Below are 13,860 nucleotides of genomic sequence, written 5' to 3'. Positions count from 1 at the left end.
GATAAAAAAAATAAAAAAATAAAAACTAAAAATACAAAAATGATAAGAGAATAGTTGGTTTAAATTTATAAATTTATATATATTTATAAAAAATAAAAATGATATAATAAAATATTGACAAGAATATTGAATTTATGTTTCAGATCGAAAACTCTTTGTTGGTATGTTATCGAAGAAATATACTGAAAATGATGTGAGAAATATGTTTGATGTATTTGGTGCAATTGAAGAATGTTCAGTATTGCGGGACAATAGTACAGGACAAAGTAGGGGATGTGCATTTGTCACTTTTGCGAGTAAACAATATGCCATCAATGCCATCAAGGCACTTCACCATTCTCGTACCATGGAGGTGAGTTTTTTTTTTTTATTTTTATTATATACACACAATTTATACTCTATTTCGTTTTTTATTTATATCAATGCCAAACATAGAATGGTATGTACCATGAAACAAAAAAAAAAAAAATACAAACAAAAAAAACAAAAAAGAAATATTGTATTTTAGAACATGGCAGGAATACTTGGTGTTTCTTTTCATAGAACAAACCAACAACACACATATATATGCATTTCTTTTTTTGACTGACACAGGCATCAAGTTGGTTTGGCAAAATTCCAACACTCAAGCATCAAACGTTTTTCTAATCTTATCGTCTATACCAATTTAACACCTTGGTATTTTTTTTTTTTCTCATTTTTATTTTCTTTATTTCTTATCTTCATGCCTCATCATGTTTTATTCACTATTTTATTTTAAATTTTATTTTTTATATATACTTTTATTCATTTTATCCTTTTCCTTTTTTTTTTTTTTTTTTCTTCATTCAATCTTTTGCACCATCAGCACATTCAATAAGAGCATATACAATTTTCTTCATGTATGTGGTTATTGTCTGTGTACAAATTTTATTGATAAAATTTTACAAATTTTGGATTTTAGCCCAATACTATTTTCTTGTTTTAAAGTTGTTTAAAAAAATATACATTTTTTATTTTTTGCTTTTTTTTTCTTGCTGTATAATGTTAACATTTGTAGATTGTATATAAAAGAGGGGTGAAAATATATAGTATAGCTAAGGAAAACTACTTGTGCAAGACCGTGAAAGAAGCTCAAAGTGCAAAGCACCCACGACTGAATCATCACTATTGCAAGCCAAGAAATGGAATAGGATAGTATCAGCCTTCTTTTTATTATTTTTTTTTATTTTTTTTTTGTTTATTCATCACATTTCTTTTCAACTTTGTCCAAAGATATACATCCATATATATTTCCCTCCTCAAAAGACTTTGATTTACCTTTTTTTTTTCTTTTTTTTTTTTGCTGTCAAATATCTTTTTTTCTGATCCCTTATCTTTTCTTGGATTGAAAAAAAGTTGAAATGGCAGAATGGGAATGAACAAAAAAATAGAAAAAAAAAAAAAAAATTTATAATAGTGTGTGTGAGAGGGAGTTGGATGAAGATAGTACCTATCAAGTTTTTTCTTTTTTTTTTTTTCGAGATGTTTTGTCTTTCTTCAACAGGGTAGTTATCGGCAAGTTTTTTTTTCTTATATTGCCTTTTCATATACTGCAAAAAAAAAAAAAAAAAAGTAGTGAAGGGTCGTTGCCAAGGCACGCGAGACTCTTTGGCAATTTCATTTTAATATCATGAATATTTTTGATGCCAAGTTTCTGTATGGTAAAGTATTTTACCGAGAATTTTGTGTATAAAACCATTTCATTTTCGATTGCATATTCTCATTCCAAGATAGTATTATTATTTATTTATTTATGTATTATTATGGTACAAATGAAAATAGTGAATATACACCATTCACAATTTCAAACATATCACATCTGTGATACTCATTCCTCCTGTATACTTTTGCTACTAGCTACTGCAAAAAAGTTTAAATTTTATATTTTTTCTGTCTCACTCATATAACATATATCTTGGTTTATCTAGGCTCAGATGTTATAAAAATTCAAGATATACCTTGTTACGTTATTGCCTAGTTGTATATATAAACTCATGGAGCTTTTATCCCCCAATGTTATTTACCTTTTTAAGCCTGAATCGTTGAATATGTAATTTAATTAGCTGTCTAGCTGGGTTAATGGATTAAACATGTGTACAAAGTACTATTTAAATATTTCATACTTTTATATTTGATAAAAGAGGTGAACCTATTTTTTTTTATTTTTAAAAATAAACATTCAAAGTTATTTTTAGTATTACAAAAAAGCATTCTGTATATAAAATGATTTAAAATCTTTTCTTTTCTTTTCATCATTTGTTGGCTTTTATTTATGATTTGTTTGTTTTTTTTCTTTTTTTTTTTTTTAATAAACAACATACATAACTTTTGCGAAACTTGGCTATCTTGAAACTTCATTTTTCTCTGACCAGATGATACTCACCACTATATTATTTTTTTAAAATAAAAAATCATACAAAAATCAACAACTTTTTTTTTTTTTTTTTGCTTGTCTGACAAATTGATATTTGAGGGTAGCTATATGTATTTTATTATATATTTTTTTTTTTATTTTGTTGTTGAGAAAATTGCTTTGCTGTCATGGACATGTGAAGATATTAAAGACCTGTCCACAAGTTATCAAATTTACAAATTGTAAAATGTATAATAAAAATAAATATTAAAAAATATTTATATATAAAATTTGATAAAATTTAAATTTGTCATTTTATATCTTCTGAAATAATGAATAAATATTAATCAATTTTCAATTTAATATTTATTTTAAAATATTAATTAAAATTTTTAATTAATTTAAGGGATGTTCATCACCACTTGTGGTTAAATTTGCCGATACACAAAAAGAAAAAGACCAAAAAAGAATGCAGCAAATACAAGCTAATTTGTGGAATATTGCAACAGTCAATATGACATCACCAACGCCTTTTTTAACAAATGTAAGTATTGTTTTCTTTTTAAATTATTATTCATCATTATTTTTTTGCTCAATGAAAAATAGAAAAATAAATTTAAATATTTTTCAATTAAAATTTAGAATGAAACACACAGTATGTCACCAACGACATCATTACAATTGCTACAACAATTGCAAGCAAATTCAAATGCAACAACTCCAGTTACCAATAATACAAATGCCACAAATGCATTAACAAATGTACAGCATCAATTGCTACTTCAGCAACACCTTGGTTTGAGTGCAGCAAATGCTAGTCAAGCTGTAACAGCACCCAATGTATCTAATTCACCTGAAATAAATTCTGCCAATCTTCCTGGACTTGCAACACTTGCTTCACTCGGTAATACAACAACCGGTGAGTACGGTTAGTAGTGTCCATCATTAATTTACTGTCTTCCTAATGAAAAATAAAAAACTATTAAATCAAATAATATTAACAGCAACAATAAATAATTGAATTGTTTATAACTTTTATATTCCTTCAAAAAACAAGACTAGTAATTGTGAAGGACACTAACACTTGTACTCACCTCATGATAATACTTGTTTTTTTTAAAAAAAAAAAAAGAAAACAAACTTTAGTATTTTATTTAATTATTAATATTGTTATTTATTTGTTTTTTTTTTTTTTTTTTTTGGCTGTTTAGCAAACGCTGGTGCAACTGTATCTCCAATGAGCATGCAGGATTTAGTCACACTTGCTGCAATGACTGGTGCTAATGGAAATCTTCAAGTATCACAAAATGGTTAATATTATAATTTTAATTAAATTTCATTTTTTCATCAATAAATAATTTTTTTTTATTATTTTATTTATAGCACTGAGTGGTTTAGCAAATACAACGGCAGGTATGTCTCTATGTAAGTGTCGCTATTGCCTGGTACAGTATTAACAATTACTAAAAAAATTCATAAACCTAAATATATATTTTTATTAAAATAATAACATGATTTTTAATAAAATTAAATTATTTTTTTATATAAAAAAATTTAACTTATATTGAATTTGCTTTATTTTCTTTTTTTTTTTTTTTCTTTTAAAAGCTGCCCTTCTTGGAAAAACAGGATGCACAGGTGAGCTTGCTGATTGCATTAGAGAAAAAAAAAAAAAAGAAAACGTTAAATAACTTTTGCTACGTGTTTTGAATGTTGCTTCTGCTTCGAGAAAAAGCATGATAATATTACTGCAATATATATATACTTTTGTTTTGTTTATAACATATTATAAATAAAAATTTTAATTCAATTGTTTCAGGGAATACTGGTAATGGTTTCAATCCAGTGACATCATTGACGTTAAATTCATTGACTGGTTCACCTTTGAGTGGTCTTCAAGACTCATTGACAAGTGCCTACTCAAGTTTACAACAATATGCAGGTAATTTAATTGCAAATATTATTATTGTTTTATAAATAATTGTTATAATCATCTAACATTTAAAATAAATCATATGCATTAAGCACTCATTGGAAAAACAACAGTCACAGTGGAAAAAAAAGAATTACATAGTAAGTAATGATAATAATAATATTACAAGCCATTGATAGTTTTTTTTTTTTTTTATTTCTGCTATTTTTATATATATTTTTTTTATAATATCAATAATTTGTATTATGATTTATTAAATTATATTTACTTGATATTAAATAACTCGTTAGACGGATGAAAGATTAATAGTGAAAATGGTTATTATAAGTGTTGCGTCGACGTTCATAGAATTGCTTGGCAATTAAATTTTCCACCAAGTATTCATGTCTGGCATTAATCCAAATTGTTACCAACTGCAGAGTGAAAATGATATGCCGAAAGCAGGTGAAAACATTTTGGATGAATGCCATTGATTGTCATGCTGATTTATTTGAATCAACATTGCCTGTATAAATTTGATTAATTTTATTTTTTATTTTTATTCTTTATTGATTTATTTTTCCTTTCAGGATTTCCAACTTTGACAACATCGGGTAATACATCAGCCATTGCTAGTGCAACACTTGCAGCACATCAGCAAGCTATGATATCAAATGCTGCTGGTAAACAAATTGAGGGTCCTGACGGATGTAATTTATTCATTTATCATTTGCCACAAGAATTTACAGATGTTGATCTTGCATCGACATTTGTACCATTTGGAAATATGCTTTCAGCAAAAGTTGTCGTTGATCTTAAGACAAACATGAGCAGGTGTTTTGGTAAGTTAACAAAAGTTTTTTTCAATTTATTTTTCTGTTTGTTTAATCAAGAAATTAATTTAATACAATTTCTCGAGAATTATTATTTTCATTAATGTATTTTTTTATATTTAATTAAATTAATTCTATTGTTTATGATAATGAAATATTTTTTAGGTTTTGTATCCTATGACAATCCCTCGAGTGCAGCAAGTGCGATTCAAACTATGAATGGCTTTCACATAGGAGCTAAACGACTGAAGGTGGAACACAAAAGAGCTAAAGAGGCTTCAAAGCTCTTTTAAACCAATGAGCTGCATTATCAATAGGTAGAATTTTTTTTTTTTTTTTACAACGTATATATGCAAAAACAAAAATAGGAAAAACAAATCCGAGTATTATTTTAAATATTTTTCTAGTCATTTTACTATTTTTTTAATTCAATGATTTTATATTTTTTTTACTCTTAAATTATCTGTGATAAAATCGAATAATTTTTCGTGATTGAACTCAACAAAAAGACTGTCTAATTTATATTCAATTTTATTTTTTATCATTTTTTATTTTCTAAAATAATGTTGAATAATTTACATTTAATTGAACGTCAAATAATTAACAAGCCGGTTAAAATACATCACACAGAAGTGATGAAAAAGTTTTGCAATTATTATTTTTTTTCATTTAATAATAACAATGAGTAATCAAATTCAATGCTAATAGGCTTTATTAGAATACATAAATTTTGTAGATGATATAATATTTACTAACTAGAAAAAATATGCATCATTATTGTGGTGGTTCATTATATCAAGTCCACCATCAAAACAAAATATTTTTTTTTTTTTTGCCAATAGTAACAAATTCGTTGGATCATTCATTATATATGAATATATTTTTTTTTCAATATATTTCACACTATGTTAACAAACAAAGAAAAAAAAAAAAAAGAAGATCCTCACGAATTTTGTGTACAAAATCGACGTTGTGATTCAGTGCCTGTCAAATTTAAATGAGCTTAAATAATTATTCCCTGCTTAAATGTCTTCTCTAATTTATTTATTACTTACTTTGTTTTCTTTTTTGTTTTTTAAAAACACAATAAATTAATTGAACGTATAAAAAAAAGCACAAGAGTATATGTATACAAAAAAGTTCAATTTAATAAGAGAGGCACGGATTTACATCGTCGGGCTTTTCGTTTATTCGGTGTGGTGGTGACTAACATGTCTGTGTGTTTGTTTGTGTGCCAGCAGGTGGTCTGTGACATTGTGACTGTATACTTTATCAACTGGAGTCGCCGTGCCATGTCTGTCTCAATTCAGTCACGACTCAATCAGTCTCTGTGTTTTGTCGGTGCCTGTTATGCAACTTCTACCACAATCACCTCTATAATCCTTTACACACATCAAAAAATATCTAAAAAAACACAAAAAAAATATAAAAAAACATTGCCTTACATCCTTTTCATTAAAATACCATCCATTTTCAATAATAATTTTCCTCAAAAACAACCTCGATCATGTACTTGGCAAAACTACCCTTTAAAAATTTTTTTTTTTTTTTTTGTTATGATTATTTATTGATGTTATTAGTATTTTTTTTTTTATATATCAAAGCTAGCATGATAATTTTTACTGACTTTGATATTGACAAATTTTATACATCAATTTTTTATTTTTACGTGCTCAAATGAGAATTGATTTTGATTTAAAATTCATCGAGAAATAAAGGGATTTTTTTTTTTTTTTTTTTTTATTAAGGGGTTGCTAGGAGGGAATTAAACGCTGAACATTTAGTCGACGCGAATTTATGTGTATATATTATTATATGTTCGAGGGTAAATATGGATTAAAAAAAATAAAAATATGATCATGTATTAAAAATTTTAAACCGCATCATTAAAATCATGTGGTTTCAAAAATGGACAAAAAGTGAAAAAAAAATATTGGTATATATTGAATGACATGTATGTATCATATGTCTTTGACTGACGTTTATTTTTATCAAATTTTTTTTTTTTTTTTTTATGTATGGAAAACAAAAAAAAAATTTGTCAATTATTTTTCAATTTTTCTTGCACGAAAAACAGTTTTTTTTTTTTCGTTTTTTTTTTAAAAGCATAAAATGCTATTTAAATAATGTGCAGATGAAAAATGAAATTAGTTTTTTTCTTTTTTTCGTTGTTTATAGATATTTAATTTTTTTTTCTTTTTGTTTTTATTATGTTTTTCATAGTTAATAATGTACTCATTGAATGAGTCTAAAAAAGTATAACTGCAAATGCTTCAAATTATTCATTTTGTTTTTTTTTTTTTTTCGATTGTTTTGCAATTTAAGTACACATCCTTGTCATTTATCCTTTAATTTTTTATACAAAAATTAATACTCCTTTTCCATTATTATTATCCATTTTCAATTAAACAATTTTTTTTTTTTTAAAACACACACGTACACTTGCATTCACGTTTAAAAAAATATTTGTACACGATGGACGATCGAAGAGGATGCCTGCAACGTTGATCGCCTTTACTTATTAGTAAATAAATTTTAAAAAATAAAAAACCACTTATTTACCTAGTATATACAACTTAAAGAAAAGTTGATCGACGAACCGCCTCACGATTTTTCCTCGCTTTTTTTTCTTCTTATATTTGCTCGTACAATATTGTTCTACTCTTATTTATGTTCATTTAATATTATTTTTTTTTTTTTTTATAAATAATATATATTTTTATAAATATATACGCCAAATGCTGATGTTTAATTTTTAAGGAGAAGCAAAAAAGAATTTGTTTATTGACATTGTTCTTTTTTTTTTTTTTAATTTTTTTTTTTCTCAAGTTACCGTCTTTGTACGTGTCATGCATATAAACATATTTGTCAAGTATCAGTCAAAGAACTGTTTAAAGTTCAGCTAGTTCAATTTTTTTTTTTTGGAGTCATTGCACTTTTTTTTTTCTTTTTTTTTTTTTTAAATATTGTTATAAAAAGACTCTGAGAGTAAGATACCAAAGACGTGTCTCTTCTTAAGAATTATTAACAAATGTACTTACAATTCAATGCTATGTAAAAAAAAACATAAAAAAAAAAAAGAAAACAATATTTTTTTAATTAAAAATAAATGAGACATGCCATTAATTTACAAATAAAAAAGAGTCAAGCACGCAATTTACACGCACAGACATATTTAAATATATTATTATTAAATATGTGCAGTCATCACAATTTGTTTTCTTTTTTTTTTTTTTTTTAAATTATTGTTAATACTTATTGTATAAAATGCAATTTTGTTAACTATTAAACGCAATTGTTTTATGTTTTATCAAGTACTTATAATAAATCTTAATTCATAATATTAATATTTTTTTTTTTTTTTTTTTCAAATCAAACTACATAAGATAAAAAAAGAAAAATAACTATATTTATTTTGTTGGCTTTTTATTAATTATTATTATTTTTCTTTGTTTTTTTATTTGCAATTTACAATTTTATTTGACATTAGTAAATTTGTTATTTAATAAAATGCAACAACCATTGATTGTTATAAACTTATTATTATTATTTCTTTTTATTATTTATATCTCGTTTGTGAGAATATAAATATTTGATAAATTGCAATGAGAGAATAGATGAATCATTTGTGTGCATGTCACAATGTGGTGACAAGTGATATTGGAGAAAATGCATAGCAGAAACATAAGTGAATCGAGATAATTGATATGCAAATTAATGAAATATAATAACGAAAATAACAGAAAAAAAAAATAAACAAAACTTTATATATAAAAAAAAATAAATTATCAATGTAGCCAAAAAAATATAGAATAATAAATATAATAATGTTTAAATGCAAAAAACAAATATTGATAATGTAAACACAAAAATGAAAAAGAATTGTCATGTGAATGAAAAAGTGTGTATGTGTATGTGTGTGTATGCGCTGTGGTTAATTGAAAAAAATTAATAAATAATATTTTGGAAATTAATAGAATTAAAAGTTTTAGTTCAAGTGTTTTATACAATTGTACAATAATATTTTTATTTATCAACACTTGTAGCAAACAAATTAAAGATGGATGTAATTTGTTCATCTATAATTTGCAACAATAATTTACAGATGTTTATCTCGCATCGACAATAGTAGCATTTGGAAACATGCTTTCAGCAAGAGTTGTTGATCTCAAGAGTCAAGACATATCTAAGAAACAGGAATGGCTGGAGGTGAACTATGAATTGTAAAATTGTACCTCTTGTCTCATTCTATAATCCTGATTATACAGTATTTTTTTTTTTTTTAATTTTTTCTATTTTCTTTCAAAGAAATAAAATTTATTTTTGAAATATCAGAAGAACAGGGAAGAGAAGAGGTGAACTAGAAATAAAATAAAATACCTCTTTGCCTGTTCTATAATCCTGTGAAAAAATTAATCTGCCCTCTATTTTTTTTCTATATGATTTCACGAAAATAAAATTTATTTTTGAAATATCAGGAGAACAGGTAAGTTAAGAGGTGAACTAGAAATGAAATAAAATACCTCTTCAACTGTTTTATAATCCTGTGAAAAAATTAATCTGCCCTCTATTTTTTTTCTAATTGATTTCACGAAAATAAAATTTATTTTTGAAATATCAGGAGAACAGGTAAGAGAGGAGGTTAAGTAGAAATGAAATAAAATACCTCTTCAACTGTTCTATAATCCTGTGAAAAAATTATTCTGCCCTCTATTTTTTTTTTAATTGATTTTACGAAAATAAAATTTATTTTTGAAATATCAGGAGAGCAGGTAACAGAAGAGATAAACTAGAAATGAATAAAAATACCTCTTTGCCTGTTCTATAATCCTGTGAAAAAATTAGTCTGCCCTCTATTTTTTTTCTATATGATTTCACAAAAGTAAAATTTGATTTTGCAATATCAAGAGAACAGGTAACAGAAGAGGTGAACTAGAAATGAATAAAAATACCCCTTTGCCTGTTCTATATAATCCTGTGAGCAAAGAGGTATTTATTGTTTTAAAACGCTTTTTTTCCATACCTAATATATCTTATAAAAATTAAATAATAAAAATATCGTGTAATCCAATTTTATCAATTTGTAATTTTTTTTTATTTTCCTTTTTCAATTTTTCAATAATTACAACAAATTTTATATGTATTATCAACCATATATTGACAATCAATTATATGTTATCACTGCGATATAATAACCGTAATTAATTATCTTTCACACTGGCCAATAAAATTTACACATTAATAATTAAATAATGGTTTTTAAAAGAAAAATAAAATAATAATTAGAACATAATGAGTAAATTGATATTGTAAATTACATTTAATGAATAAAAATTTGTACAGAATTTGAAAATATATTCCAACACCATTAGATAAATTATTATATTTATATATATACATATTTTCGTAGACACCAAAATACGAACATATTATACGTAACCAAAAAATAATAATCAAGTGAAAACGTAAAAGTTAGTTAAGTACCAAATCTACATTTTTACAAAATACATTTTATCAAATAAATCTTCAATCTTCTATCAACGTTAATTTAACTTTTTCCTAATTTTTTTTATCTCTTTCTCAATCATATTCTCCACCCGATAATTTACAATGAATTATAATAATTAATTAACTACTCTATTTACATAAGAAAAATAAGGAATCGATAAAAATTGAATCTAGAAAGAAAAAAAAAATAAAAAATATAATAATAATAAAAAATACAATTTTTAAATCGTTTCCAAATTTTTCAATTAATTTATATTTATATATTTTTAATTAAAAATTTAATTTAAAAAAAATTAACAATCATTTCACAATAAACAGTAAAAATTTTTGTCTTTTTTTTTTTTATCTAATATATATTGTGAATTATCATTTTGATTAGTTAATTTATATTTTAAAATAATCGTCAAATTAAGTGCAACGCTAGTACATTTTTGTTTTATTTTGTGCTTTGTTTTTTGTTTGATTTTGTCGAGGTACAAAGCTGCATAACGCAATACTGTTTTATACTACGATGCAATGTTGTTAATTAATATTAATTTATTTATATATTTATTTATTTTCTTTTATTAAATATAACAATCAGCTCAACGTTTAATAAAATAAGATACTCGTATCGAAACGACCCAATGAAATACTGCATTGTATAATAACTATTTTGTCGATTAAATTGAGTATCTTCTCATCTTTTCATACGTTAATCCATCACATTCGTATGAGTTACCTATTACATTGTTCACATCAATTTATTTATTTTGCGGATCAACATCAAAGGAAGCCTAAGTACATCATCAGTTTTAATTTTTTGTAGATTAATAGTGACCAACATAGAATGATTTATTGACAACACACATTGCCAATTATTATTTTGTAAAAAAAAGTAAAATGTCCCGGCCCTGAATGTTCATCAATTTGTTTTCATTTCGTTATACGACATATTATTTAACATTATTATCATTATATAAATGCGGCGTATTAAGTGCAGTAATATATTAAAGCAGTTGGTCACAATTTTTTTTATATACATTCAATAATTTAATTTATAATAATTTTTTTATGAGCAACAAATTATCTGCAAAGAAAAGATATTACAGCAATAAAAATAAATTAAAATAGCTTACTTATTTTTAATTTTATGGCATTTAAGTAGCTTTGCTCATTTATTATTTATTATTATCTTTATGTTTTCTTTTTTTTTTTTAATTTTTAATATTGTTTTTTTCGTCTAAGGACTAGTTCAAATTTATTTAACCACATTTGTGCCATATTTTTTTAAGTTTGATTCTTTTTTTTTTCTTTCATATAACTTTTTGTTCTCAAATTAATATTATTAATTAATTAAAATTTGTGTTTCTTTAAAATAATTTAAAAATAGTTAATACATCAATTTTTTAAGTATATTAAATTGTTTTTTTTTTTTTTTAGTAAAAATAATCAATGCTATTTAAAAATTATTGACGCTACAATTGCACCTGAAAGGCCTGTGTTGTATTTGATACAATGAATGGATTTGTTGCATTAGATTGACGTAAATTTCTAGCAGCAATTTCAGCCCATTCAGCATCAAATGGATCAGTTGGACGAGCACCATTTGTTGCACTATTAATAGATGAACCAAGTGAATTTGTACGTGCATGAAGTGGTGGTGGTGGTTTTCTTATTGGTGTTTGTGTTATTGATGTTAATGATGGAGTTGGTGATGATGATGTTGGCGGTGTTGGTGATGGTCCAACTGAACCAGTTATACTACCAAGCCATTGTTCTGGTTTTGGTAAATTTGTTGAATAAATATGTTCTGTATTAGCAATTAATTTATCAATATTATTAACATCAGACAATGTGTTTTTATTCATTGTCGTTGAACCAGTTATATTTGGTGATATTTGCATTGGTGAACGACTACTATTTAATGATGATGTTGATGATGTTGTACTAAATGCTGGTCCACCAATTGTCGGTGTTGCATAACCACCACCAACAATTGTATTATTCAATGATTTTCTCATTGAATTTGGTGTTGGTGTTGTTGTTGTTATTGTTGTTGTTGTTGGTGGTGTTGTTGTTGTTACAAATAAATTACGTTTATCCATAACTGGTGTTAATTTAATATTTTTTGTTAATACTGGAGATTTCGAATCTTGCCATGTTACTTCAACTTGTGATGTTGTATTTAAATTATTATTACGCTCTTCATTATCATCATCATTATTATTATTATTTACATTTTTTATATTATTTTTATTGTTATTATTATTAATATTATTATTGTTATTATTTAAACTAGTTAATCCACTGTGCATTTGAATATCATCAAGTGAATTACTGTTTGTCATTTCTGTAAAATAAAATTGTAAATATTTAATATAAAAATAAATAAATATAATATGTATTATATTAAATTAATTTACCATGAATTGTATTTGGAAATAATTGTTTGGTGACATTGTTATTTGCTGATACTGATGGAATTGGTACAAAATCATCTGTTTTAGATAAAAGAGATAATCCACGTGATAGTTGTTGGCACATTGCAGATACACTGTCATGTCCACTTGGTGATATTTCCGGTATTGGACTCACTGAAAAATTTGCATAAAATTAATTATAAAATATAATTAAACTTAATTAAAATAATAATAATAATTAAACATCAATTGGCGTAAAAGGAGTAACGACCTTCGCCATATCCATAATAGTTTGCTTCGAAAAAATAAATATATTATTATTATTATAATTCTTAAAAGTCTATGAAGATGTTTAAACTTTGTTTTTGAATTTTTTTTAAATTTACCTGGTGGTTTAATGTATGATAATCCTTGTGGTAAACGTGAATTATCTGTTGGTTCAAGACTATGACTACGTGTACGTTCCAAATTACTTGGAAGATCATTTATTCGAAGACTAAGCTGACGTTTAAATGGTGATGCTTGATTAAGTTGATTAAAACCACGAAATGAACCCTGACGTTCCAGCATCGATGGGGTTGCATGTGGTCTTTCAATTGCAAATGGATTATGTACTTGTTTTATTGGTGGTACATCAATTGCACGTTCACGTGTATCTTGTAATCTTTCAGTTAAACTTGGCTGTCTAAAACTTCCACTTCTTGTAAATGTTGATGTTTTTGAATCAAATGTCATTGTAACACCACATTCTTTATCTCTACGTTGCTTGCGTTCTAAACAAGCAGCAAATGCACATCCCACAGCATGACTCAGCCTTTCTCCCTGAAATAT

The 13,860-nt window shown here is 25.1% G+C and overlaps 2 protein-coding genes across 15 annotated transcripts in view; one reads left to right on the top strand and one right to left on the bottom strand.

Annotated features, from left to right (window-relative positions):
* The window catches only part of LOC122861210 (CUGBP Elav-like family member 2), an 83,857-nt gene extending 75,806 nt beyond the window's left edge, over positions 1 to 8,051 (top strand). For 2 of the 12 annotated variants that reach the window (XM_044165443.1, XM_044165455.1), the window contains 11 exons: positions 144 to 352; positions 2,781 to 2,918; positions 3,017 to 3,302; positions 3,586 to 3,684; positions 3,758 to 3,799; positions 3,983 to 4,012; positions 4,194 to 4,316; positions 4,400 to 4,447; positions 4,877 to 5,128; positions 5,285 to 5,436; positions 6,358 to 8,051. In XM_044165443.1, coding sequence (XP_044021378.1) covers positions 144 to 352; positions 2,781 to 2,918; positions 3,017 to 3,302; positions 3,586 to 3,684; positions 3,758 to 3,799; positions 3,983 to 4,012; positions 4,194 to 4,316; positions 4,400 to 4,447; positions 4,877 to 5,128; positions 5,285 to 5,412 — 1,355 coding nt within the window. In that variant the 3' untranslated portion in view covers positions 5,413 to 5,436; positions 6,358 to 8,051. The remainder of the gene's footprint in view (positions 1 to 143; positions 353 to 2,780; positions 2,919 to 3,016; positions 3,303 to 3,585; positions 3,685 to 3,757; positions 3,800 to 3,982; positions 4,013 to 4,193; positions 4,317 to 4,399; positions 4,448 to 4,876; positions 5,129 to 5,284; positions 5,437 to 6,357) is intronic. The other 10 variants (XM_044165447.1, XM_044165446.1, XM_044165444.1 and 7 more) reach the window with 10 other exon arrangements.
* LOC122861208 (protein numb) overlaps positions 6,828 to 13,860 on the bottom strand; it is a 29,261-nt gene continuing 22,228 nt past the window's right edge. For 2 of the 3 annotated variants that reach the window (XM_044165442.1, XM_044165440.1), the window contains exons 5-8: positions 13,416 to 13,851; positions 13,301 to 13,324; positions 13,033 to 13,203; positions 6,828 to 12,959 (exon numbers count right to left, since the gene is read on the bottom strand). In XM_044165442.1, coding sequence (XP_044021377.1) covers positions 12,085 to 12,959; positions 13,033 to 13,203; positions 13,301 to 13,324; positions 13,416 to 13,851 — 1,506 coding nt within the window. In that variant the 3' untranslated portion in view covers positions 6,828 to 12,084. The remainder of the gene's footprint in view (positions 12,960 to 13,032; positions 13,204 to 13,300; positions 13,325 to 13,415; positions 13,852 to 13,860) is intronic. The other variant, XM_044165441.1, reaches the window with a different exon arrangement.

This window comes from Aphidius gifuensis, linkage group LG1, assembly GCF_014905175.1.
Source record: "Aphidius gifuensis isolate YNYX2018 linkage group LG1, ASM1490517v1, whole genome shotgun sequence".
Classification (NCBI taxonomy): domain Eukaryota; kingdom Metazoa; phylum Arthropoda; class Insecta; order Hymenoptera; family Braconidae; genus Aphidius; species Aphidius gifuensis.
This window is presented reverse-complemented; position numbering and strand designations above follow the sequence as displayed.